This window comes from Leucopleurus acutus (assembly GCF_964270905.1).
Source record: "Leucopleurus acutus genome assembly, chromosome: 4".
Lineage (NCBI taxonomy): Eukaryota > Metazoa > Chordata > Mammalia > Artiodactyla > Delphinidae > Leucopleurus > Leucopleurus acutus.
In genome coordinates, this window is record NC_139146.1 from 144548246 (window position 1) to 144572142 (window position 23897).

Here is a 23897-nt window from a genome sequence, read left to right on the forward strand (position 1 = left end):
TGCTTTTTGACATGCTCTTGTGATTTATTTTAATCACTGTCTGCTGAGTCCTGAGGAGACAGAGAAGCAAACTTGCCGTATCTTTTATGTTCCTTTCTCTGCCCTTATTGACTGAACAATTTCTAAGAATGTAAAATATCTTTTCCTTCTGCTTTTTATTAAAATTCCTTTGTAACCTATCTCCTAACCCCATCTCTTAGTGCTCTCTCCCTTCCTCAAAGTGTCCCAAACACTCTGGTGTTTTGCTTTTTCCTCGGACACAAGTCAAACTCCCACCTAAGAGCCTTTACACTTGCTCCTCCTTCTGCCTGAAATGTTTAATCCCCAAATCACTGCATGTCTGAATCTTTTTTTCATCATTCAAGCCTTAGCTTAAATGTCAGCTCTTAAAGGACTTCTCTCCCTGATCCCTTGAGAATCCCTCTCATCACTCTACTTTGTCTATATCACCTTTATCACTTTATGATTTTTTTTGTTTTTAATTGAAGTATAGTTGATGTACAATATTATATGTCACTGGTGTACAATATAGTGATTCAAAATTTTAAAGATTATACTCCATTTATAGTTATTATAAATTATTCGTTATATTCCCCATGGTGTACAATATATCATTATAGCTTATTTTATACATAATACTTTTTACCTCTTAATCACCTACTCCTATATTGCCCCTCCCCCTTCCCTCTTCCCACTGATAACCACTAGTTTGTTCTCTATATCTGTGAGTGTGCTTCTTTTTTGTTATATTCACTAGTCTGTGCTATTTTTTAGATTCTGCATATAAGTGATATCATACAGTATTTGTCTTTCTCAGTCAGACTTATTTCACTTAGCATAATATACTCCAAGTCCATCCATGTTGCTGCAAATGGCAAAATTTCATTTTTTATGGCCAAGTAGTATTCCATTTATATGTATACCACATCTTCTTTATCCATTCATCAGTTGATGGATAGGTTGCTTAGGTTGCTTCCTTATCTTGGCAATTGCAAATAATGCTGGTATGAACATTGGGGTGAATGTATCTTTTCAGATGAGCTTTCATCTTTTCCAGATATGTACCCAGGAGGGGAATTGCTGGGTCATATGGTAGTTCTATTTTTAGTTTTTTGACAAACCTCCCTACTGTTTTCCACAGTGATTGCTCCAATTTACATTCCCACCAACAGTGTAGGAGGGTTCCCTTTTCCTTTTTCTCCACATCCTCGCCAACATTTGTTATTTGTGTTCTTTTTGATGATAGCCATTTTGACAGGTGTGAGGTGATAATCTCATTGTGGTTTTGATTTGCATTTCCCTGATACTTAGCGATGTTGGGCATGTTTTCATGTGCCTGTTGGCCATTTCCATGTCCTCTTTGGAAAAATGTCTATTCAGTTCTTCTGCCCATTTTTTAATTGTCTTTTTGTTATTAAATTGTATGAACTGTTTATATACATTGGATATTAACCCCTTATCAGTCATGTCATTTGCAAATATTTTCTCCCATTCAGTAGGTTCTTTTCATTTTGTCAATAGTTTCCTTTGCTGTGCAAAAAGCTTTTACATTTAATTAGGTCCCATATTTTAACTTTGCTTTTATTTCCTCTGCTTTAGGAGACAGATCCAAAAGATACTGCTATGATTTATGTCTAACTGTATTACTCTATGTTTTCCTCTAGGAGTCTTATGGTTTCTGGTCTTACATTTATGTCTTTAATACATTTTGAATTTATTTTTGTACATGGTGTTAAAGAATATTTTAATTTCATTCTTTTACATGTAGCTGTCCAGTTTTCCCAGACCCACTTGTTGAAGTGACTGTCTTTTCTCTATTGTATATTCTTGCCTCCTTTGTTATAGATTAATTGGCCATAAGTGCGTGGGTTTATTTATGGGCTCTCTATTCTGTTCCATTGATCAATGTGTCTGTTTCTGTGCCAGTACCACACTGTTTTGATTACTGCAGCTTTGCACTATAGTCTAAAGCCAGAGCGTGTGATTCCTCCAGCTCTGTTCTTCTTTCTCAAGATAGTTTTAGTTATCCAGGGTCTTTTGTGTTTCCATACAAATTTAAAAATTATTTGTTCTAATTCTGTGAAAAATGCCTTGGTATTTTGATAGAGGTTTTATTGAATCTGTAGATTGCCTTGGGTAATATGGTCATTGTAACAATATTAATTCTTCCATCCAAGAATATAGTATATCTTTCCATCTGTTTTTGTCATCTTCAGTTTCTTTCATCAGTGTCTTACAGTTTTCCAAGTACAGGTCTTTTACCTCCTTAGGTATGTTTATTCCTAGGTATTTTATTCTTTTTGATGTGATGGTAAAGGGGACTGTTTCCCTAATTTCTCTTTCTGATAACTCAGTGTATATAAATGCAACAGATTTCTGTATAATAATTTTGTATCCTGCAACTTTACCAAATTTATTGATGAGCTTTAGTATTTTCTGGTGGAGACTTTAGGAATTTCTATGTAGAGTGTCATGTCATCTGCAAACAGTGACAGCTTTACTTCTTCCTTTCCAATTTGTATTCCTTTTAATTTCTTTTGCTTATCTCATTGCTGTGACTAGGACTTCCTAAACTATGTTGAATAAAAGTGGCAAGAGTGGGCATCCTTGTCTTGCTCCTGATCTTAGAAGAAATGCTTTCAGGTTTTCCCCATTGAGTATGATGTTAGCTGTGGGTTTGTCATATGTGGCCTTTATTATGTTGAGGTAGGTTCCCTCTATGCCCACTTTCTGGAGAGTTTTTATCATAAATGGATGTCGAGTTTTGTCAAAAACTTTTTCTACATCTATTGAAATGATTATATGGTTTTTATTCTTCAATTTGTTAATGTGGTGTATCACACTGATGATTGATTTGTGGATACTGAAAAATCCTTGCATCTCTGGTATTTTGCTAGTATTTTGTTGAGGATTTTTGCATCTATGTTCATTAGTGATATTAGCCTGTAATTTTCTCTTTTTGTAGTATATTTGTCTGGTTTTGGTATCGGGGTGATGTTGGCATCACAGAATGAGTTCAGAAGTGTTCCTTCCTCAAGAAATTTTTGGAATAGTTTGAGAAGGATAGATTTTAACTCTTCTCTAAATTTTTGGTAGAATTCATCTGTGAAGCCATCTGGTCCTGGACTTTTGTTTCTTAGGAGTTTTTAAATTACTGATTCAGTTTCAGTACTGGTAAAATTTTAAATTAATTTTTATTGGAGCATAGTTGCTTTACAATGTTGTGTTAGCTTCTACTGCACAGCAAAATGAATCAGCCATACATATACATATATCCCCTCCATTTAGGACACTTCAGTTTATTAAGTAGAGTTCCTTGTGCTATACATTATGTTCCCATCAGTAGTCTATTTTATACATAGTATCAATAGCATATATGTGTCAATCCTAATCTTCCAATTCCTCCCACCCCACTCCTTTCCCCCTTGGTATCCATAGATTTGTTCTTTGTGTCTCTATTTCTGCTTGGCAATTAAGGTTATCTATACCATTTTTCTAGATTCCACATATATGTGTTAATCTGTCATACAGAGTGAAGTAAGTCAGAAAGAGAAAAACAAATATCGTATATCAGTACTGGTAATTGGTCTGTTCATATTTTCTACTTCTTCCTGGTTTAGTCTTGGGAGATTGTACCTTTGTAAGAATTTGTCCATTTCTTCTAGGTTGTCCATTTTATTTGCATATAGTTGTTTGTAATGGTCTCTTATAATCCTTTGTATATCTGTGATGTTGGCTGTAGCTTCTTTTTCATTTCTGATTTTATTGATTTGGGCCCTCTTCCTTTTTTTGTTGATAAATCTGGCTAAAGTTTTATCAGTTTTATCTTTCAAAGAACTGGCTTAGTTTCATTGATCTTTTCTAATTTTTTTTGTCTCTATTTCATTTATCTCTGCTCTGATCTTTATCTGATTTTTTTCCTTCTACTAACTTTGGGTTTTGTTTGTTCTTTTCTCTATCTCTTTTAGGTTCAAATTTAGGTTGAGATTTTTCTTGTTTTCTGAGGTAAGCTTGTATCACTATAATCTTCTTAGAACTGCTTTTTCTGCATCCCATAGGTTTTGGATTGTCGTGCTTTTGTTTTCATATATCTCTAGGTATTTTTTGATTTCCTCAGTGATCCATTAGTTGTTTAGTAGCATATCGTTTAGCCTCCACGTTTGTGTTTTTTTGCATTTTTTTTCTTCTAGTTGATTTCTAGCCTCATAGCATTGTGGTCAGAAAGATGCTTGATATGATTTCAATTTTCTTAAATTTACCAAGGCTTGTTTTGTGGTCTAGCATGTGTTCTATCCTGGAGAATGTTTCATATGCACTTGAAAAAAAATGTGTATTCTGCTGCTTTTGAATGGAATGCTCTATAAATATCAGTTTCTCCTTTTATGTCTGTTAATATTTGCCTTATGTATTTAGGTGCTCCTATGTTGGGTGCATGGTGCATATATAGTTACAATTGTTATATCTTCTTATTGGCTTGATCCCTTGATCAATATGTACTGTCCTTTGTCTCTTGTAACAGTCTTTTTTTTTTATTTTTTTAATTTTTTGCTATACGCGGGCCTCTCATTGCTGTGGCCTCTCCCGTTGTGGAGCACAGGCTCCGGACACGCAGGCTCAGCAGCCATGGCTCACGGGTCCAGGCGCTCCGCGGCATGTGGGATCTTCCCGGACCAGGGCATGAACCCGTGTCCCCTGCATTGGCAGGCGGACTCTCAACCACTGCGCCACCAGGGAAGCCCGTAAGTCTTTATTTTAAAGTCTGATATAACTATTGCTACTCTGGCTTTCTTTTGATTTCCATTTGCATGGAATATCTTTTGCCATCCCCACACTTTCAGTCTGTGTGTCTTTAGGTCTGAAGTGAGTCTCTTGCAGGCAGCATATATATGAGTCTTGTTTTTGGATCCATTCAGCAACTCTGTATCTTTTGGTTGGAGTATTTAGTCTATTTACATTTAAGGTAATTACTGATATGTATGTTCCCATTGCCATTTTATCAATTGTTTTGGTAGGTCTTTCTTCCCTTTTTCTTTTCTCTTGTGATTTGATTACCATCTTTAGTGTTATGTTTGGATTCCATTTTTCTTTTCTATTATAGATTTTTTGTTTGTGATTACCATGAGGTTTTTATATAGCAGTCTCTCTCTCTGTATATATTTATGATTGTTTTAAGCTGTGATCTCTTAATTTCAAATGCATTTTAACAACACTGCAATTGTACTCTCCTTCCCTCATGATTACTGTTTTTGATATCATATTTTGCATCTAGGTGTTTTGTGTATCCCTCAACTTTTTGTGGACATTGATGATTTTACTACATTTGTCTTTTTTTTTTTCTTAAGTTTTTTTTTTGGCCACACCCCACAGCATGTGGGATCTTAGTTCCCCTACCAGGGATCAAACCTGCACCTCCTGCATTGGAAGGCAGTCTTAACCACTGGAATCCCAGGGAAGTCCCTACTACGTTTGTCTTTTAACATTCCTACTAGCTTTGTGTGTGGATGATTTCCTACATTCATTGTATGTTTGAAACCAGTGAGCTTTTTCATTTTGTAATTTTCCTGTTTCTAGTTGTGTCCTTATCTTTTTTGCCTGGAGAATTTACTAACATTTGTTGTAAAGCTCGTTTGAGGGGCTAAACTCTTTTAGCTTTTGCTTGTCTGTAAAGCTTTTGATCTCTCCATCAAATCGGAATGAGAACTTGCTGGGGAGAATATTCTTGGTTATAGGTTTTCCCCTTTTATCACTATATATATATAGGGGATTTATATATAATGTGCCCCTCCCTTCTGGCCTGCAGAGTTTCTGCTGAAAAATCATCTGACAGCCTTATGGGTGTTTCCTCGTATGTTACTCTTCACTTTCTCTTTGCTGCTTTTAATATTTTCTTTATCCTTACTTTTTGTAATTTTAAATACAACGTCTCTTCGTGCGTTCCTCTTTGAGAACACACATCCTGTATGGTACTCTCTGTGCTTTCTGGACTTGGTAACTGTTTCCTTTCCCAGATTAGGGAATTTTTCAGCTACTATGTTTTCAAATATGTTCTCAGCCCCCTTTTCTCTATCTTTTCCTTCTGGGACCCCTATAATGCGAATATTAGTGTACTTGATGTTCTCCCAGAGGTCTCTTAAACTGTCCTCATTTTTCTTCATTCTTTTTTCTGTTCAGCATCAGTGATTTCCACTACTCAGTCTTCCACCTCATTGATCCATTCCTCTGTATCATTTAGTCTACTGTTTATTCCTTCTAGTGTGTTCATTTTAGTTACTGTATTCTTCATCTCTGTTTGGTTGTTCTTTATATTCAAACTCTTTGTTAAAAACTTCTAACTTCTCTGTGCATCAATTCTCCTTCTGAGTTCATTGATCTTCTTTATGATCATTACTCTGAACTCTTTCTTGGGTAGACTGCTTATCTCCATTCATTTAGTTCTTCTAGGGTTTTATCTTGTTCCTTTGTCTGGAGCATGTTCCTCTGCTGCCTTATTTTGTCTAGGTTGCTATTTGTATTTTTATGTATCTGGTAGGTTACATTTCCCAAACTTGGAGAAGTGGCCTTCTGTAGGAGACGTCCTATGCGTTCCAGCAGGGCACTCCACTTTTGTCACCCAAGCTATATGCTCTAGGGTTTCCCCAGGAGGGCTGTGAGGGGCTTTCTGTTGTGGCCAGCAGGCTATGTGGGTGATCTGGTAGGCTTGGTTTGTCCCTAGTCTTATTGGTTGCCAGGCCTTGCCTTGTATGGAGGCTGCTGGTTAGTGGGGCCTGGTCAAAAGAGGGCTGATTTCAGAACCCCAGGAGGTCCTGGGGCTAGTGCTGGCTCACTGGTGGATGGAGCCGGGATCCAGAAGACTCCGTGGCTGTTCCTGTCCACTGGTGGGTGAAGCTAGGTCCAGGCGTTAGTGCTGGACTATTGGCAGTCACAACTGGTCCTGGAATGTGGGAATCTTGCTCCAGGGCCCAGGGATCCTAGAGCTGGTGTCAGATTGCTGTGGAGGTGGGGGAGGCTGTTCTTGATACAGTTGGGTCTGGGGTGTCCCACAGCTTGTGTTGGCCTGCTAGTGGGCAGAGCCAGGGCCCAGCTGGTCCCAGGGCAGGGTCTGGCCTGCTGTGGGCAGGCTGGGTCCAGAAGCTGTGGAATTGTGGTTTTCTTGCATCTGGTGTCTGCCCACTGGTTGGATGAGTCTGGTCTAGAGGCTAATGCAGGCTTCCTGAGCGCAAGGCCAGCACCTGCCTATTGGTGGCTGGAGCTGGGTCTTGGCCCTCTAGTGGGAAGGGCCAGGTCTAGAGGCATGTCTCGAGTGGCTCTGGGCTCAGAAAGTCTTTAGGTAGCCTGTCTGTTGATGGGTGGGGCTGGGTCCTCCCCCACCCCCCCAGTTAGTTCTTTGGTCTGAGGCTCCCCAGCACTGTTGCCTACAGGCTGTTGGATGGGGCCAGGTCTTGGCACTCATGAGCTGGAGGGAGGATCCTACAATGGTGCCTACATGGTAGAAAACTGCCAAATATGGCTGCTGCCAGTTTCTATGTCTCTAGTTTGAGCTGCAGCTGCCTCCTTGACTCTCCAAGACCAGCAAGTAGGTCAGGCCCCTATTAAATTGCTGCTTTTGCCCTGGGTCCTGGTGTGAGATTTTATGGGCACCCTTTAAGTGTGAAGTTTCTATTTCCCCTAGTTCTTTGGAACTCCCAAAATTAAGTCCTTCTGGTCTTCAAAGCCAAATGCTCTGGGGGTTTGTCTTCCTGGTGCAGGACCCCTGGGCTGGGGGGCCTGACATGGGGCTTAGAACTCTCACTCCTATAGGAGAACCTCTGCAGTATAAGTATTCTTGTTTGTGGATTGCCCACCTGGGGGTAAGGGACTGGATTATATTGTGAGTCAGCTCCACCTACCCATCTCGTGTGGTTCCTTCTTTATGTCTTTAGCTGTAGAAGATATTTTCTGGTAGATTCTGGTCTACTTCATCGATGGTTGTTCTGCAGACACTTGTGACTTTGGTGTGCCTGTAAGAGGAGGTGAGCTCAGGGCCTTTCTACTCTGCCATCTTGGCCGATCCCCCGTACCACACTTGACGTTTGTCTTCCTGCTTCTGAAGTAAAAGCTGCACCAGAGAAGGGGTTTGCATCACATCTTGCTCTCTAGTCAATCCCAGGAGCTAGACCTGTACAGGGCACGTAGTAGGTACTCCATAAATATTTGTTGACTGAACTCTGAATCCTCTAACCAGTAGACTCTCCTAGTTGACAGGTGTTTAGTAAGCAAGTTCATAAAACACTAGAAATCAGCATTATTAAATTCCAAATAAAAGGAAAACTAAGAACAATCCATATTTAAACTTCATTCTTTGATTTATATGGAGACAAAAGTAATGTCATCCAGATTAGTATCTAGTCATAAAAGCACAAAACAAGTGTACAAATTAAAAAAAACAGGTATACAAGAGTAGGCCTATGCTGCCATCATCCTAATACTGTCCAGTGGCCAATCTTAGGGTTACACTAATGGTCAGACATATGTCTTCTGATGTGATTCAATATAATGTATGCTAGCCAAAAATATGTAACTTGAAACTATGAACTCTCTAAAGATAACTTGCACTCTCTTCCTTTTTACTCTGCAATATAAAGGAACCGATGAAATAATCATAAAAATCCTGAAGACAGGACATTCTGCAGGACTAGTGTGGAATCTTCAATAATTCAGTGACATGGGAAAAAAAAGGGTACTGTTCTGAATTGAGAGTTAAAGGACATAACCAGATGAAATGCATGGTCCTGGAATGGATCCTGCTTTATCCTATAAAGGACATTTTTGGAACAGATGGAAAAGTAATGATGGTGTGTTAAATGAGATGAAAATGTATTGTCACAGGGAGATGGAGATTGGATCAAGTTACAAAAGAGCATGTACTGTAAGATCTCATTTTAGTAAAAATACACACACATGCATAAAAAAATACCATATACAGAGGTGTTAATGTGAGTAACCTCTGTGTGTTGGGAGTATGGTATTATCTATAATTTTCTATAATACACGCATTCTGCTCTTGTAATAACATTATTTTGAATTAAAAAGAAACTATTTTTAGATTAAGAAGTTAGGCCTTTTATGGTCTAATGAAAATTTGTTTCCTTTAAACTAGGTAACTTGGGCAGATTTCTACTGGGAAATTTGCAGTACCACACTTTTGGTCTTTAAACCTGATTTGTTGGACAACCATCCCAGGCTGGTGACATTACGTAAGAAAGTCCAAAGCATTCCTGCCATAGCCAACTGGATAATGAGAAGGCCCCAAACCAAACTCTAGGTGATGCCTGCTGCCTCCAAACTTCGTTATTCTTCACAGCATCACTCTCATCAGATACGAAGCTACATCAGCGTGCTGCATAACCTGCACACTCCCCTCCCCAGCTCCATCAAGACTTTCACTTCTGCCATATTCTGCTTATCAAAAAAAAAGGAAAAAAGGGGCTGGGGGAGAAAAGGGTTTTGTTTCCAGTATCCTTTTTATTCAGAATAGCTTCACATTATTTATAACTGAAGAAAAATACTTTCAAATACAGGCTGGCTTCGCTTTGCACTAGTTCTGACATGCATGAATTTCAGTCACAATGGTTTAGTTACATAACACATTTTCCAAAAAAAACCCTGAAAAGCTTTAGACTTCAGTTTCCACGCTATATTAACTGAGTAACTGCATAAAGTATAAACTTTGCTGCTAGCTCTTCAGTCCACAAATCACTATGTAAATAACAGATAGATATATGAGCAATCATGCCACTTCTTTCAAAATCTGTTAGTGATTGATCACTGCGCATCTGTCATGCGTGCACAGAAAGCAAAGTGTTGTTTCTCAGTGATAAATCCACTTGACATTTTACAAAAATGGATAATTGAAAAAGGGAACTCACCAACAAAGATTAAAGTGCAATAAAGAAATGAAAAGTGAAAATGGTGGAAATTCAAATTGAACATAAATGGAAAGAGCTGGCTGTGAGAATGCTGATGCTGTTGCAGTTCAAGAGGCTCTAGATATGCAGCCAGAAGAACTTGGTGAAGGCAAACTTATTGACATAAATGAGGAAACTGGTTGTGACAAAGAAGATGAAGATATCCCAGAGGAGGTGAGACTAGCAAAAAACCCCTCACGTTATAAGAATTGAGATCAAAAGAATGAGAAGACAATGTAAAGCAACTATAGTCCAGTAAAAATGAGTAAAAAAACTAAAAATTGTGAATCACTATACTGTACACCTGTAACATATATGATATTGTACATCAACTATACTTCAATACAAAAAAAAAAAAAAAAGAGAAGACAAGCCACAGACAGGAAGAAAACATTTGCAAAAGGACTTTATCCAAAATACACAAAGAACTCTTAAAAGTCAACAATAAAATAAACCTGATTACAAAATGGATAAAATACCTGGACAGACACCTCATCAAAGATATACAGATGGCAAATAAGCATATGAAAAGATGTTCAACATCATATGTCACTAGGGAATTGCAAATAGGAACAAGGAGATACCATTACCTATGAGAATGGCAAAAATTCAAAATACTGACACCATCCAAATGTCCCATTCTGGTGGGGCCCCAGGAACTTTTCTTCATTGCTGATAGGCATGCGAAACAGCACATACACCTTGGAAGAGAGTTTGGCAGTTTCTTACAAAACTAAAATGCTCTTACCATATGATCCAGTAATCACACTCTGTGGTATGTGCCCAAAGGAGTTGAAAACAGGTCCACATGAAAACCAGCACATGAATGTTTGTGGCAGCTGTATCAACAACTAGAAGCAACCAAAATATCCTTTAGTAAGTTAGTGGATACATAAGTTGGGGTACATGCAAACAAGAGACCATTATTCAGTGCTAAAAAGAAATGATCTATCAAGCCATGAAAAGATATGGAGGAAACATAAATGGATTTTTAGGGCAGTAAAACTATTCTGTATGATACTATAATGGATTCATTTGTCAAACCCATAGAATGTACACCACCGAGAGTGGAGCCTACTGTAATCTATGGACTTTGGGTGATTATGACGTGTCAATGCATTTTCACTGATTGTAACGAATGTCCCATTCTGGTGCAGGATGCTGATAGTGGGGAAGGTGTGTCTGTGTGGGAGCAGGGGTACACGGGACCTCTCTGTACTTCCTGCTGAATTTGCTATGAACCTAAAACCCCTCGAAAAAATAAAGTCTATTTAAAAAGAAAAAAGAACAGGGATATTTCATGACATTGAAAGAGCAATAAAATGTTGGAAGCTGATCCAAATTTAGGATTATGACTATTTACCAAGAGACAAAAAAAAAAAAAAAAAAAAAGTGTGCTTGCAAGTTTTATAGGAAGGTACTGTTCAAACTACTCTGATAAATTTTTTTACAAGAATTAATTTACAAGAATTAAATTACAAGAATTACAAGAATTAATTACAATTACAAGAATTACAATTACAATTAATTACAATTACAAGAATTAATTACAATTACAAGAATTAATTACAATTAATTACAAGAATTAAAACTTCCTCAGTGTTTCTAATATTTTACAGTGTACTGAATATTAGTTTTACTATTTTGTTCACTTATACATTTATAATGTGCTGACAAAATTCTTAAAGGTCGTGGAAGAATCATTTTCCCCAGTGATTACACACTTTCAACTTGAATAATTTCTACAGTCCCACACTACTGTGCAAGAACTGCCCATATAAACAAGCCATTTATATAGAAATCTTCCAAATAACTATATATTTAGATTATCCCAACCTATTTTAAACCATAACTATATTGGAACATCACATTTTAGTTCAATTTACCTGTTAATATTATTAATATTGAATAGTCTAATCTTAGTATGTCATGTTGTATCAGGAAACACATAAACAAAATAGATGGCCTTATCCGTGAACTGCAGGGCAGAGGAAGGAGAATGTAGTTGAGAAGCAAAAAGTGGGGAGAGGTTGTGGGGAGGAAGAAAGAAAAGTCAAGTCCATCTAAGTGTGACCTTGTTGAAGGTGCTTCTTTCCTCCCAACAATGCTCTATGAAATTCAGGAAAAGGAAGTTAAATACTGTACACATTATTAAGGATTACACAGAAAAACAAAGTGTATTTCCCAAGTACCTTGCTTCTTTGGATTACATCTTCTTACCGTTGTCAGTGGCTGTTAAGAAATGACAATAGGTTATAAAGGACTCTCATTTGCAAAGCGCTGAATCATGTCATCAAGGCAGTCTAAAGAAAAAACTTACCTTTCACAGAAGAAATTCAAATAATACCCTAATGAAGGTAGAAACTTTTCTTCCCTCTTATGCACGTTCATTTTCCTCCACATAATTACATTCTGACAAACTTTACTGAAAACAGAATTTAGTAAAACTGATAGATACAATGTTTATCTAAATTATGAAAACTCTAAGATAATCAGCCCCTCTTGTTTACATATAATTATCATAATTCCAATAGAAAATGCAACCACAGCATGTTTTATAAGGAAATATTTCAATCATAGCATCATCATAACCTTTAGGTCACCTTTTGTTCACTGAAAGGACAACACATTCCATTACCCCATCGTGTATCTAAATTAAACATCTCCTCACTGAGCAAGTAAGCAAGTGTGAGAGAACATGAATTAATCAGAGCAGAAATGGAACTGCATATTATAATCAGAAAAATAACCATACCTTTTGGGAAGTTAAAACAATCAATTCCTTAATTTTATGGACCATTTAAGTATCTTGCTTAAGGTCACACAAATGGAAACCAAGTCTCCTGATGCTCCTATCTAACCACTATACAATAACACCAATAACTAGGAGCAATATTAATGTTTCAACATAGATTATCTATTGGTATAAAGTTACAAGTCTATGGGGTGAGAAATACAGTTATGAAAACACATACGTCTTCTATCTGTGTGTGACCTGTATCAACAAAAACATAAGTTGCTTCAGTCGGCCAAGATACTACTCCAACAACTGTGGCTTCATAGGCCCTTCACTGACAATGGATTATGATATTTACTGACATCAGTCCAATAAAGGGACTAATGAGAATACACCCAAAGTAATAAGTACCAGTTTACTGAGAAAGAGACGATATTAAGCACACAATAGCATCTCTTTTGTGCTCAATATTATGGTTTTTTCTTTTTGGGTTTTTGTTGCTGTGCGTGGGCTTTCTCTAGTTGTGCTGAGCTGGGGCTACTCTTCATTGTGGTGTGTGGGCTTCTCATTGCCATGGCTTCAGGAGCACGGGCTCTAGGCACCTGGGCTTCAGTAGTTGTAGCACGTGGGCCCTAGAGTGCATGGGCTTCAGTAGTTGTGGCACGCAGGCTCAGTAGTTGTGGTGCACGGGCTTAGTTGCTCCGCGGCATGTATGATCTTCCTGGACCAGGGCTCGAACCCGTGTCCCCTGCATTGGCAGGTGGATTCTTAACTACTGCACCACCGGGGAAGTCCTTCCATATTATTCATTTTTAAGGGTAAAGGGATGAAAGTTTAGAAACTACTAAGGGTGCGAAAATATAACTTATGATCACAAATATTTTTATTATGCCAAAAACATAATATGGCATTACAGGGAGAACCCAACTACATTCATTAAAATAAAAATATGGATTTAACAACAGCAACAAAAGAAACAGCCTATCATTGAAGATACATTAGTACAGGAAAGTTATGAGAAATCCATTATGCGATTTTTAGAATATTCTCAACATTTCACTAAGCGATTTGGGTACTGTGATGCAGAAGGAGGTATTAATACTATTTGCAGGTCCCTTCAGCCCATTACACTAAAATGTGTTGAGTATATTCAATACACTTGCAAGACTGGCTAAGTCTACTGACTCATCAGCTTTCAGAGTCTACAGTATCTGAAGAATCAATGTAAGAGCTTCATTAGCCTTCTAAGTCGAGGATTATATTACCTTAAAAACTTAGGAAGTCAGGAGGTCTTGAAAGTATAATCTCCAAAAATTAACAAATCTTTGATTTATAAATAAGTTTATTTATAATAATATTTACATAATAAAACAAAACACATGAAACTCACAAGTTATACAAAGAAACTGATGTATAATAAAACAGCAATATAGACTGACAGGCAAAAATTTAAAGAAAGACTTAATAAAGAGTTAAATATCAAGTAGACAACTTTACCTCTTCTAAATTTCACTTTGTCACCCACACTGATTTGGAATTGAACAATGGCTCTCTTTAGGAGGTCCCATACTGGAAATTCTGCAAACTGCTAAGTTATATTTTGATAAGAATTTAAAGTTAATGACCTATTTCCATGCAGTACCTAATGCTGCCTTGAAATGAAGTCACATTCAGTCTGCTTTGAAGTGAAATAGCCTGTTAATCTGTTCTGCCAGGCTAGAAAAATGTCACCAATATTTTGCTGATGTGCGGAGATGTGGCAGGAATAAACTACTATTTAGAGAGTAAAGAGAACTGGAGCAGAAATGACTGGGCAACAGTTTCAAGAGAAGCAAAAGCCAGGAGAGGGAAATCAATGAAAACATGCACAAGAATAGGCAGAGTAATAGCACAATTAGTGCAGTTGGGAAATGAACAGAAGGAATTAATCCATGGAGCAAGATAAGGGCTTCTTTAGTTACTATTCACTGGAAAACAACTTAGTGCCTAGCCAAACAAATCTGTTTTAACAGAAGTACTTGGGAGGACCTGGGGGTGTTAGTATATGGAATGCCACCTTTAAATTCATGTTGAGTTCTTGTTGACAGTGGTGAACATCTGTCTCAAATAGCAATAAAATGAAAGCTATATAATCTATACAGCTGCATTCTTTAACATAATAAAAAAGAACTTCAAATGAGACGAGCAAAAACAAGACATAAGCATTGTCAAATAAGGCACATGTAAAAATCTACACATATTATCCAGTGAAAGACAATATATATATATATTTGGAGGTAGAAATAATTACAAAAATACTGACATTTCTAAAGCATTAGCGTATTTGTTACAAACAATCACCAACTAATCCCCATTCAGAAAACTGTTTTGTAAAATGATTATTTAACATCTTCAAGACTACGTATCTGTGGCTTTTTTTTGAAATTTCACATGTGAGCATCTGGAGAATTCAGTTAGTGGCAAAAAAGTTGTCCATACTATGAGAAATGTAATATGGAAATTATAAAAAGTTATAAATGTTCATAAACCCCATGGTCATCATAATGTAAATGTCCTTGAGTGCACCAAGTTGATATTTCATCATCAGTTAGGAATTAACAATTCTTATTTCACAGGCCCATTGATGTTTTTAGTAATGTGGCTATATCTGCTGGCATACTCCCTTCGTCACCTGCAGGTCAGAAAGTGGTGTTAAAATTCTGATAAAAATATTTTATGAAACGTATTTCTTCTCTCCAATTTTCTCTACTTTTGGTGAAATTCTTAATAATCTTTCAAGGCCCAGTTTGATTCAGTGTCACTCCCTGTTAAAAAATATTCCCGTATTCCTACATATGTTAGGGCAACTTCCTCTGTGCTTGTGTTCACATTGCCAGCACAGCAGTCTACAGCTTCTGTTTTTGATTTGACAGAGATATGCAGATATAGTTTGGATCATATCCTATTCATACAGCACATAGTACTTACTCCTCAGGTTCACTAAATAAAAACATTTACCAAAAAATTCAATGCAAGGTGTAAAAGAGAATAAAAGAAAATATACAAAAAAAAATTTTTTAATGTAACAACCTGAATAGTGAAAATAAAGACAAAACTCCCAAATCCAACCAAACAGAAATCATTTCATCTACACTTATTTTCAGTCCAAAGATACAATCATTGTCTTAAAAAAATTGTTTTTTCAATTGAACAAGACCCCAGTATCTAGACACTTATCCAGGTGTCTCTCTCTCTCTCTCTCTCTCTGTGTCACCACAGAGACCCCAGTTACAGTCTAAACTTAAGAGACTACTTTTATCTACTCTTCTCCTTTCAGTAAAAAACATGATTAGGAACAAAAACTACTGCATAAACTCTCAGGGAATTCACTGACATGCTTGCCTCCAAGCTCGTCTATAGATCTGAAAATAGCCCATGAAATCCAAACTTAACATCAAATAAAAAAAGCAAGACGTAGAAACAACTAGTCATACAATTAAAAAAAAGCAAACCCTAATGTGTCATCTTTCTGGGGAAGCTGGGTGATAAGGAGGCTTTTGTTTGCCCTTTAATATCTTAGGAATTTTGAACTATGTGAATGTATTTTATATATATATATATATATATATATATATATATATATATATATATAAAATTTAAACTTTTAAAACCTTAAAAATTATTCTCCTCAAAAAGATGGAGGAAATGGAGAGGATGCTCTTATTTGACAAATGTTTCTAGTACCCAACTGCTCTTTAATCTGAAATTATTCAGTTTTTGAATAAATGCATTTTATTGCACTCTAGTGAAATGAGTATTTGGCTCGTCAAAATGAAATTAATATAAATGTGAGAGTTAATAACAATATTATGCCATGTACTTTAAATCTTTGGATTCATAAATATTACTTAGTAAGTAAATCATAAAATTGTAGCTAAAACTATAGACCCAATTTTAATTTATTTCTGGGATATTTTGATGTCAGAGACAGAATTTTTCAAAATCAAAGTGTTTGTATCAGTTCTGGCAAAATGATCTTAGTTATTGTAGTACTTTTGAAGTAAGTATGCTTGTATTCTCCCACGCTATCCCTAAACTGCACACCAAGTTAAGGACTCAAACCATCTTTATTATCCCCTTGCTACTGCTAAGTTGATGCCTTTTCATATAAATAAAGTTTATGCTGACAAATAACTTACCTTCATCTACTGTGGTCATATCTTGTTCTAGTTTCAATTTCTGTTGATTAATTTTTAGCATGGATTCTTCGATTGTCCCTTGGCCTATTAATTTTATAACTAGTACTTCTCTAAGGAAAATACAAGATATGTCCATTGGTTACATAATATATAATTACTTAATATATATAAACGACATAACTCACCTTAGAATGCAATAAGAATAATTTGAAAATTGTTTAACAAATACATCCATAAATTTAAATTCTTTTATTCAAACTACTTGAGATTGACATTTTCTGAGCACGTCACTTTTAAACATCCTTTCCTATTGATTCAAGAGATGAGAAAAAGATATCGGTACTTTAAAATTACTGGTAGAACTGTATTACAAGAAACAGCTCTGGGTTGAGGTAGGGTATTCTATTTTTAAAAAGAACATGCTTTGCTCATCAGGTTCCAAGAAATAATTTAGTACAAAAAGTAAGGAAGTGTAGTAAAGTATAAAGATTACATGGGAGGTTTTAGTTCCACCTTTAAGTACTGATAAATATTTGGTTCATAAATGAACTTACCAATGTCTTTTGGAAATACAGTAAAATACTCCACAAAGAAAACACTGATTGTCTGCTGTTTACACGTGAAAACAGAGCTGAATTATAGGTATTTTCACCTCTTTATGTCCTGTGACCAATGTCTAATTTAACCTTCACCTAAAATATCTACAGCTCACATAATCTATTTCCTATGAGGTAACAAGGTAGCAATCGTATGCACATTACCCGGTCTATCTGGCTCTTACATGGTGTAACAAGCAAGTTACTAATTAGTAATTAGTAATTACTAATCTTTTTCAAAGGGGCTGGACCACTGGTAATACTTAGTTTTCATTTGCTGCATAACTACTTGGACTGGGGGTGGTTTTATTTATTTTTTACTCTTTTGGCCACGCCACATGGCTTGTGGGATCCTAGTTGCCTGACCAGGGCTGAACCTGCACCCTCGGCAGTGAAAGCACCTAGTCCTAACCACTGGACTGCCAGGGAAGTCCCTGTTTTAATGACTAGAATATGAACAGATTACATGGTGGAGTTCATATTCAACACTGGTTGGTTGGTATAAAATACAGCGGAAGCCATGCTTTGCTGAAAATATAAAAACTAAGGCAGGACATCTGACAGATCATATTCTAATGTTCTATACAAATTAAACTGGCATTTGATTACAAATAAATTTCAACTGCAAACACTTACTTAGTCTGGCCTACTCTATGGCATCTATCTTCTGCTTGTTTGTCATTGTAAGGATTACAGTCAATATCGTGAAGTATAACAACATTTGCTGAAGTCAGGTTTATTCCTAGGCCACCAGCTTTTGTTGACAGCAGAAACACAAAGATATCCATATCGGTATTAAACTCATCAATTAGATGAATCCTATAAGACAAATATATTAGGTTAAATCTCACAAAAGGGTATATAATTAAAACTGAAAACAATCACTTCACATGGAAAATAAACTTGAAGATGTAAATACATGCTCTTGGCATTCTAGTTATTTTTCCTGTAGCATATTTTACTGAAAAGACCTATCCAATTCACCAACTTCTTTTCTATACCATTTATCTCCCTACTCTAACTATTCAGATTTGATTAATTGCTAAAGGACTGTTTTGTCCTTTGTTTAATGACTTCTGGCTTTTCTAAATTCTGCACACAGCTTTTCAATCTTTAACCTTCTCAGAGTCTGCCAGCTGTGACTCATAGACAATATACCCGATGAACTAAGAATCTCAAAATCAAACTATAATGATGTATTATTCTCTTTTAGCAAGACTTCTTTTCTTACTCTAATGCAGGGAAAAAAAAATTTACTCTGGCTGATAAAAAAAAATAAACCAAAGATACAATGCAGTTTAAACACACTAGAAAAAGCATTTCAACTAAGACAATCTTTTTAAACTTTGGGAATTAAAAAAGAAAACAAAAAAACAAACTCAAACTTACTCAATTACCCTTAAAATATGAAAAGCCCAAGATTTTAAGATAACCTTGGTTTAAAGATAAAGTGTTTTAGACTTAAAATGATTTTTAAAGAGAAAACACTGACAAATATATAATTCTAGTAGTTGTTTCAAAATATATTTGTATACGATTCAGACCAAAAATTAAATTTTCTTCATCTTAAGTTAATGAATGATTTAAAGTAACCAAACGTAAGACTCAAAGCAATACAATTCCATCAAATGCCCTAGACATTTAAAATTCTAACATTTACTCTTATTTGAGGGTAAGGTGGAGAGATTTTCTGAAACTAAAGTATACCAACCTTTCAGAAATCTGAGTCTTTCCATCTAATCTGAGGTACCTATGCTGATGATGTTTTAAGAGAACCTCTAAAATATCCAGCATCATGGTAAATTGGCTAAATAATACAACTCTATCACCCTGTGGAAATACATATATTAATTAGACACATAAAAAATAAAATTATAAGTATCTAATGAAAACCTGCTTCTTTAATAATAACAATCATAGCTAAAGTTTCTTATTTTAGATTACGTATAAGTAAATTATCTTCTAAACTTTGACCTAAAATTTATTTTTAAGACTAATTAATGGGAATAGCTACTAAGTACTACTTAGATTGTGATCTTACAAATCTATTTCACATATAAATTGTAGTATTAATTTATTTTACATAGTATCAATATCTTCAAAATATTAATTTTGAAGCAACTATATAGATTGTCACCTATGAAATAATGACAATTAAAATTATTTTTAAAAAACATCAATATAGATATATTCTACTAACTTCTGTTAGATGGAAGAAGAGTAATCAGGAAAACATATGCCCAAATATATCCAAAAAATGCTCAAACACCAGTTTCTAGAAGAATGTAGAACACAGGCTAAAGCTTCAAGAAAGTCAAATCACGCCAGAACCGTTTCAAAGAAGTTGAACTAACTGGGGAAACATATAAGGAGCAGTATTCTTCTTTAGTACCTTCTGTTTCAATTCAGACAAGATGCAGCCTAAAACTCGAAATTTTCCAGAATCTAAAATCAAGTCCATGTCTAACTGGAAGTTATTAATGTGTCGATACTGTTTACAAAGTACATGTAATTCAAAGTCTGTCATAACTTCCATATCTTCAAAGATCAGGTCAGGGTTAGCCTCACAATGTGTAGGTTCCTCAAAACAAAACAAAACAATATATACTTCAAAATGAAGATAATTTATAATATGATTAGAACAACCTAATAAAATTGTTTACATCTGATAAAATATCTAAATCATAAAACATTTTAGTGCAACAGATTTACCAAAGGAAATTGATATTCCTTTTTTTAGGTACAATAAAGGGGGGAAGTTCTTATTGTTTTAGAGATAACACACTGATAAATTTACAGATGAAATGTCTAGAATTTGGTCCAAAATGATCCTGGAGAGGATTCGAGGTGAAACAAGAGAGAGTTGTGTCATTCCAGATGATAACTGTAGAAAATGGGTGAAGGTTTCATATGCGTAGAAGATTTCATTGTACAATTCTCTCTACTTTTACATGTCTGAAATTTTCCGTAAGTTTAATATAAAAAATTTTAAAAAGGCAAATGGTTGCTTTAAACACAATGATCTGCAAGGAGAAATAGGGGTAGGTTAAGGGAGAATGAGACAAAAATAGAGAGTAACAGCTAAAACTGTAGACAAAATACAATAAAGAAGAAATAAAATGAAAAAAATAAACGGAGAAAAATGACTCATAATGCAGGACATACAATCTGATGAATATTTTTGGTGAAAAATAAATAAAAGAAGTGCATTATGGAAGTCCAGACCAGGAGCTGGCAAACTTTTCCTGTAAATATTTTAGGCTCTGTAGGCAAAATAATGTTTTGCAACTCTACTCCACTCTGCCCTCATACTGAGAAAGCAGTCACAGAGAACAAAGAAACAAAAGGGTGTGGCCGTGTTAGAACAAAACTTTATTTGTAGAAATAGCTATTGTCATATTTGGTCCTAAGGCCATAGCTGGCTGACTCTTGATGTAGACTGTCAGTCCTTGGCTCTTATGTCCCCTAAATTATTTTGAACTCTGTGTTAAAAATGTTTTTCTTAAATACGTGGTTAATTAATATGCTTACTAGGTTCAATGGTCTGATTTTTAGACTAACAATGAACCTCATGTTTATTAGTGTTAATAAAGCTTAGTTTTAGCATAATACAAAATCCTTACCTTTAGCATAAGCTGAGACATTTCCTTGAGTTTTTCAGCTGTGTAATATTGGCGATGTAATAAAGGATGATTGGCCATTTTTCTCAATTGCATCATGACATTGCACATTTCTGTGTTTTTTTCTGTAACACATTAAAAACAAGCTGATAGCTGTTTGTTGAAATACAACTCAATGCAAACAAAAGGTTTTAAAACTATTTCTTCAAATTCCAACTAATTTTAAAAAATGAGCAAATCCCACTATCATAGGACTAAACAAAATGCAGCCCTAGTACAGAATTATTTTTCATATAAAATTGTGAAAATCAGGTTATACCCATGTTATTGATAGATTTTTTCAATCTGTTGAAAAGACCCAAATAGAGTTGCTCCTGCTTCTCTGACATTGCACACAACTCAATTCGATCTTTCTTGGGGGGCAGCTGCTTGAGAACCTGTGAAAGGAAAACAGTTGAAGCAGATCATTCAAATACAGAAGAAAACAGATTTTAAAAAACCAATCATAATAAAAATATGCAGATAACAGTTACCTCTTCTTTTACTCTTCTGAGAATAAATGGTTTTATAATTTGTTTTGCATGTGCTATTCTCTCCTTTTCATATATAGTTTGCTCATCTGCTGATTTCTAAGTAAAATAAGAAAATGACCTTTTAAATTATTCATTTAAATGATCACAATAACAGTATTACACAACATGAAAATCTCCCTCACTACAATCTGAGTTATTTCCCAGAGAAACGCAATTCATTCTAGATGGACTTGAATTCTGGGCTGTAATATATTTCTTAAAGCTCCACATGTATTTTGAGGTTTTGTGACATGTAATCGTGTACTCTGCAGAGGTAATGAAATTGAACTGCACTAGGATGGTGTTCAGAAGTAATTAACTGATAAGTCATCACTGATTACATAGATAACTCTCTTGAAAAAATATGTGTGTGTTTAAGATAGTTTGGGTGGAGGGGAAGAGAGAGATAAGTAGAAAACTTGTATTTATTTGTGGAAAATGGTCCCAAAAGAAAGCTAGTGCGGGTCTACAGAAATCGGACGGTTCCTAGTCAAAACCTGTTAATTTTGGAGAAGAGGAATTTTATTCTAAGAAATCCTCCACATCCTATGATCTGCTAGGCCATCAAGTGGGATGGAATACATTAGTGAAAGTTAGAAAGGCAGTCAGTTTGCACTAGAAGATTATCACAGAAAATTCTCGCACAATACATGTGATTTGGGTGTGTCAAGAATCTATATTACCATTGCTGTACTGGAAAATGAGAGTTCTTGAAAAGTACACTTTTACTTCTTCTAAGCAATAGGGAAAAAATTAACCAGATTTTCTTTGAAATAGGATTTCCTTATTGTGACTTTTAGAAATTGTTATTTTTTAATTTATGGAGTTTTAATTCAAAACATATTTCCCAGTGGGGGAATTTTCTGGATATTCTACTTTTGCCCAGTTTTATAGTTTACCTATTAAAAAATGATAATTTACCTAATTTTAATAAAGAAGATGGTAGCTCACATATTATATATCTGAGCTACCCACTAATTTTAAATTGTCATTCTTCAGAAAATTAGGATATTAAAAACCAAAACTTTTAGACCATGATTATAGAAGCCACCAATTTATTTCCTATTGTATTCTGGCTGACTTCCCAACTCATCCGAACATAGGATATCAACTACTTAAACTTATTTCATAGCACATATGCTACATGAAAACAAGAAAAAGAGATAAAATAGAAAAACGGTCCGGGTAAAACGCAAAGTAAGACAGTTGAGAAAAAAATATGAATTTATGCTTACTGTCTTAGAAGAAAACATTCTTCGTATTTCACTGGTGCTACTACTGAACATGTGCGGCATAACAAAATTCAACAGCGACATGAGTTCTAACAGGTTATTCTGCACAGGTGTGCCTGTGAGCAGCAAACGGTTATTTGCCTGTGAACAAAGTAAATTTTAGATTAGTATTTTTTTTTTTTAAAGATCCACATCCTTCTTGTTCTCCCCCTCAGTGAGGGAGAAAAAAATTAAAACCATTATTAGTAATATAACATTCTGTCATAAAAGATAAGTAATTTAGAAAAATTATCATATATTGTACTTTAAGGTAGAATGTGTAAAACTAAGTCTCATTTTATTAAGTAGGTAACTTGTGTTCCCACATTACTTTTTGATGAGGCAATGGAAGAAGACAGATTATATCTGATATTCATGAAGTTTGTCCTATAGAACAAAGGTTGGCAAATTGAAGCTCATGAGCTAATGGTTTTTACACTTTAAATGCGGTGTTTAAAAAAAAACGAAAAAGCAAAGAACAAGTGACACAAGCTGAATGGCCCACAAAGCATGAAATATTTACTTACCTGGCCCTTTACAGAAAAAGATTGCTGGTTCCTGATATAAAATACTATATATATTAAAATACATAATCTGAAATTTTATAATAATTGGACAAATTCACAGAACACTCTCTTACATTAATTGTCATAAGGTGCTGGTAGCGGATGGAGCCCATATTCTTCAGCATATGGCCCTCATCAAAAATTGCGTAATTCAATTTTAGCCGACGAAACAGACTACGATCATCAGAACTGCTGATTGCACAATTATACCTGTTGCCAAAGAAAAAACAATCTCTAAGATCATACCTTTAAGAGCATGGACTCGTGAGATTTAATGTTTTGACAAATTATTTTTATGTACATATTTCTAATAGCCAGTAGCTAAAAGATAACACTAGACACAGTTGGTACTCAAATAAATATTGATGTACTTATATCCAAAATTATTGATGTACATGTAACCAAGTTACAAA

The 23897-nt window shown here is 35.3% G+C and overlaps 2 protein-coding genes across 4 annotated transcripts in view; one reads left to right on the top strand and one right to left on the bottom strand.

Annotated features, from left to right (window-relative positions):
* HPGDS (hematopoietic prostaglandin D synthase) overlaps window positions 1-9301 on the top strand; it is a gene marked incomplete at both ends in the record, with an annotated part of 28656 nt that extends 19355 nt beyond the window's left edge. Inside the window, one exon of the mRNA XM_082838457.1 lies at window positions 9137-9301. Coding sequence (XP_082694583.1) covers window positions 9137-9301 — 165 coding nt within the window. The remainder of the gene's footprint in view (window positions 1-9136) is intronic.
* A 4771-nt stretch (window positions 9302-14072) lies between these two features.
* SMARCAD1 (SNF2 related chromatin remodeling ATPase with DExD box 1) overlaps window positions 14073-23897 on the bottom strand; it is a 69609-nt gene continuing 59784 nt past the window's right edge. For all 3 annotated transcript variants that reach the window (XM_082838448.1, XM_082838446.1, XM_082838447.1), the window contains exons 15-24: window positions 23559-23694; window positions 22883-23020; window positions 21609-21704; window positions 21395-21512; window positions 21079-21200; window positions 19848-20036; window positions 19167-19285; window positions 18092-18274; window positions 16860-16969; window positions 14073-15352 (exon numbers count right to left, since the gene is read on the bottom strand). In XM_082838448.1, coding sequence (XP_082694574.1) covers window positions 15291-15352; window positions 16860-16969; window positions 18092-18274; window positions 19167-19285; window positions 19848-20036; window positions 21079-21200; window positions 21395-21512; window positions 21609-21704; window positions 22883-23020; window positions 23559-23694 — 1273 coding nt within the window. In that variant the 3' untranslated portion in view covers window positions 14073-15290. The remainder of the gene's footprint in view (window positions 15353-16859; window positions 16970-18091; window positions 18275-19166; window positions 19286-19847; window positions 20037-21078; window positions 21201-21394; window positions 21513-21608; window positions 21705-22882; window positions 23021-23558; window positions 23695-23897) is intronic.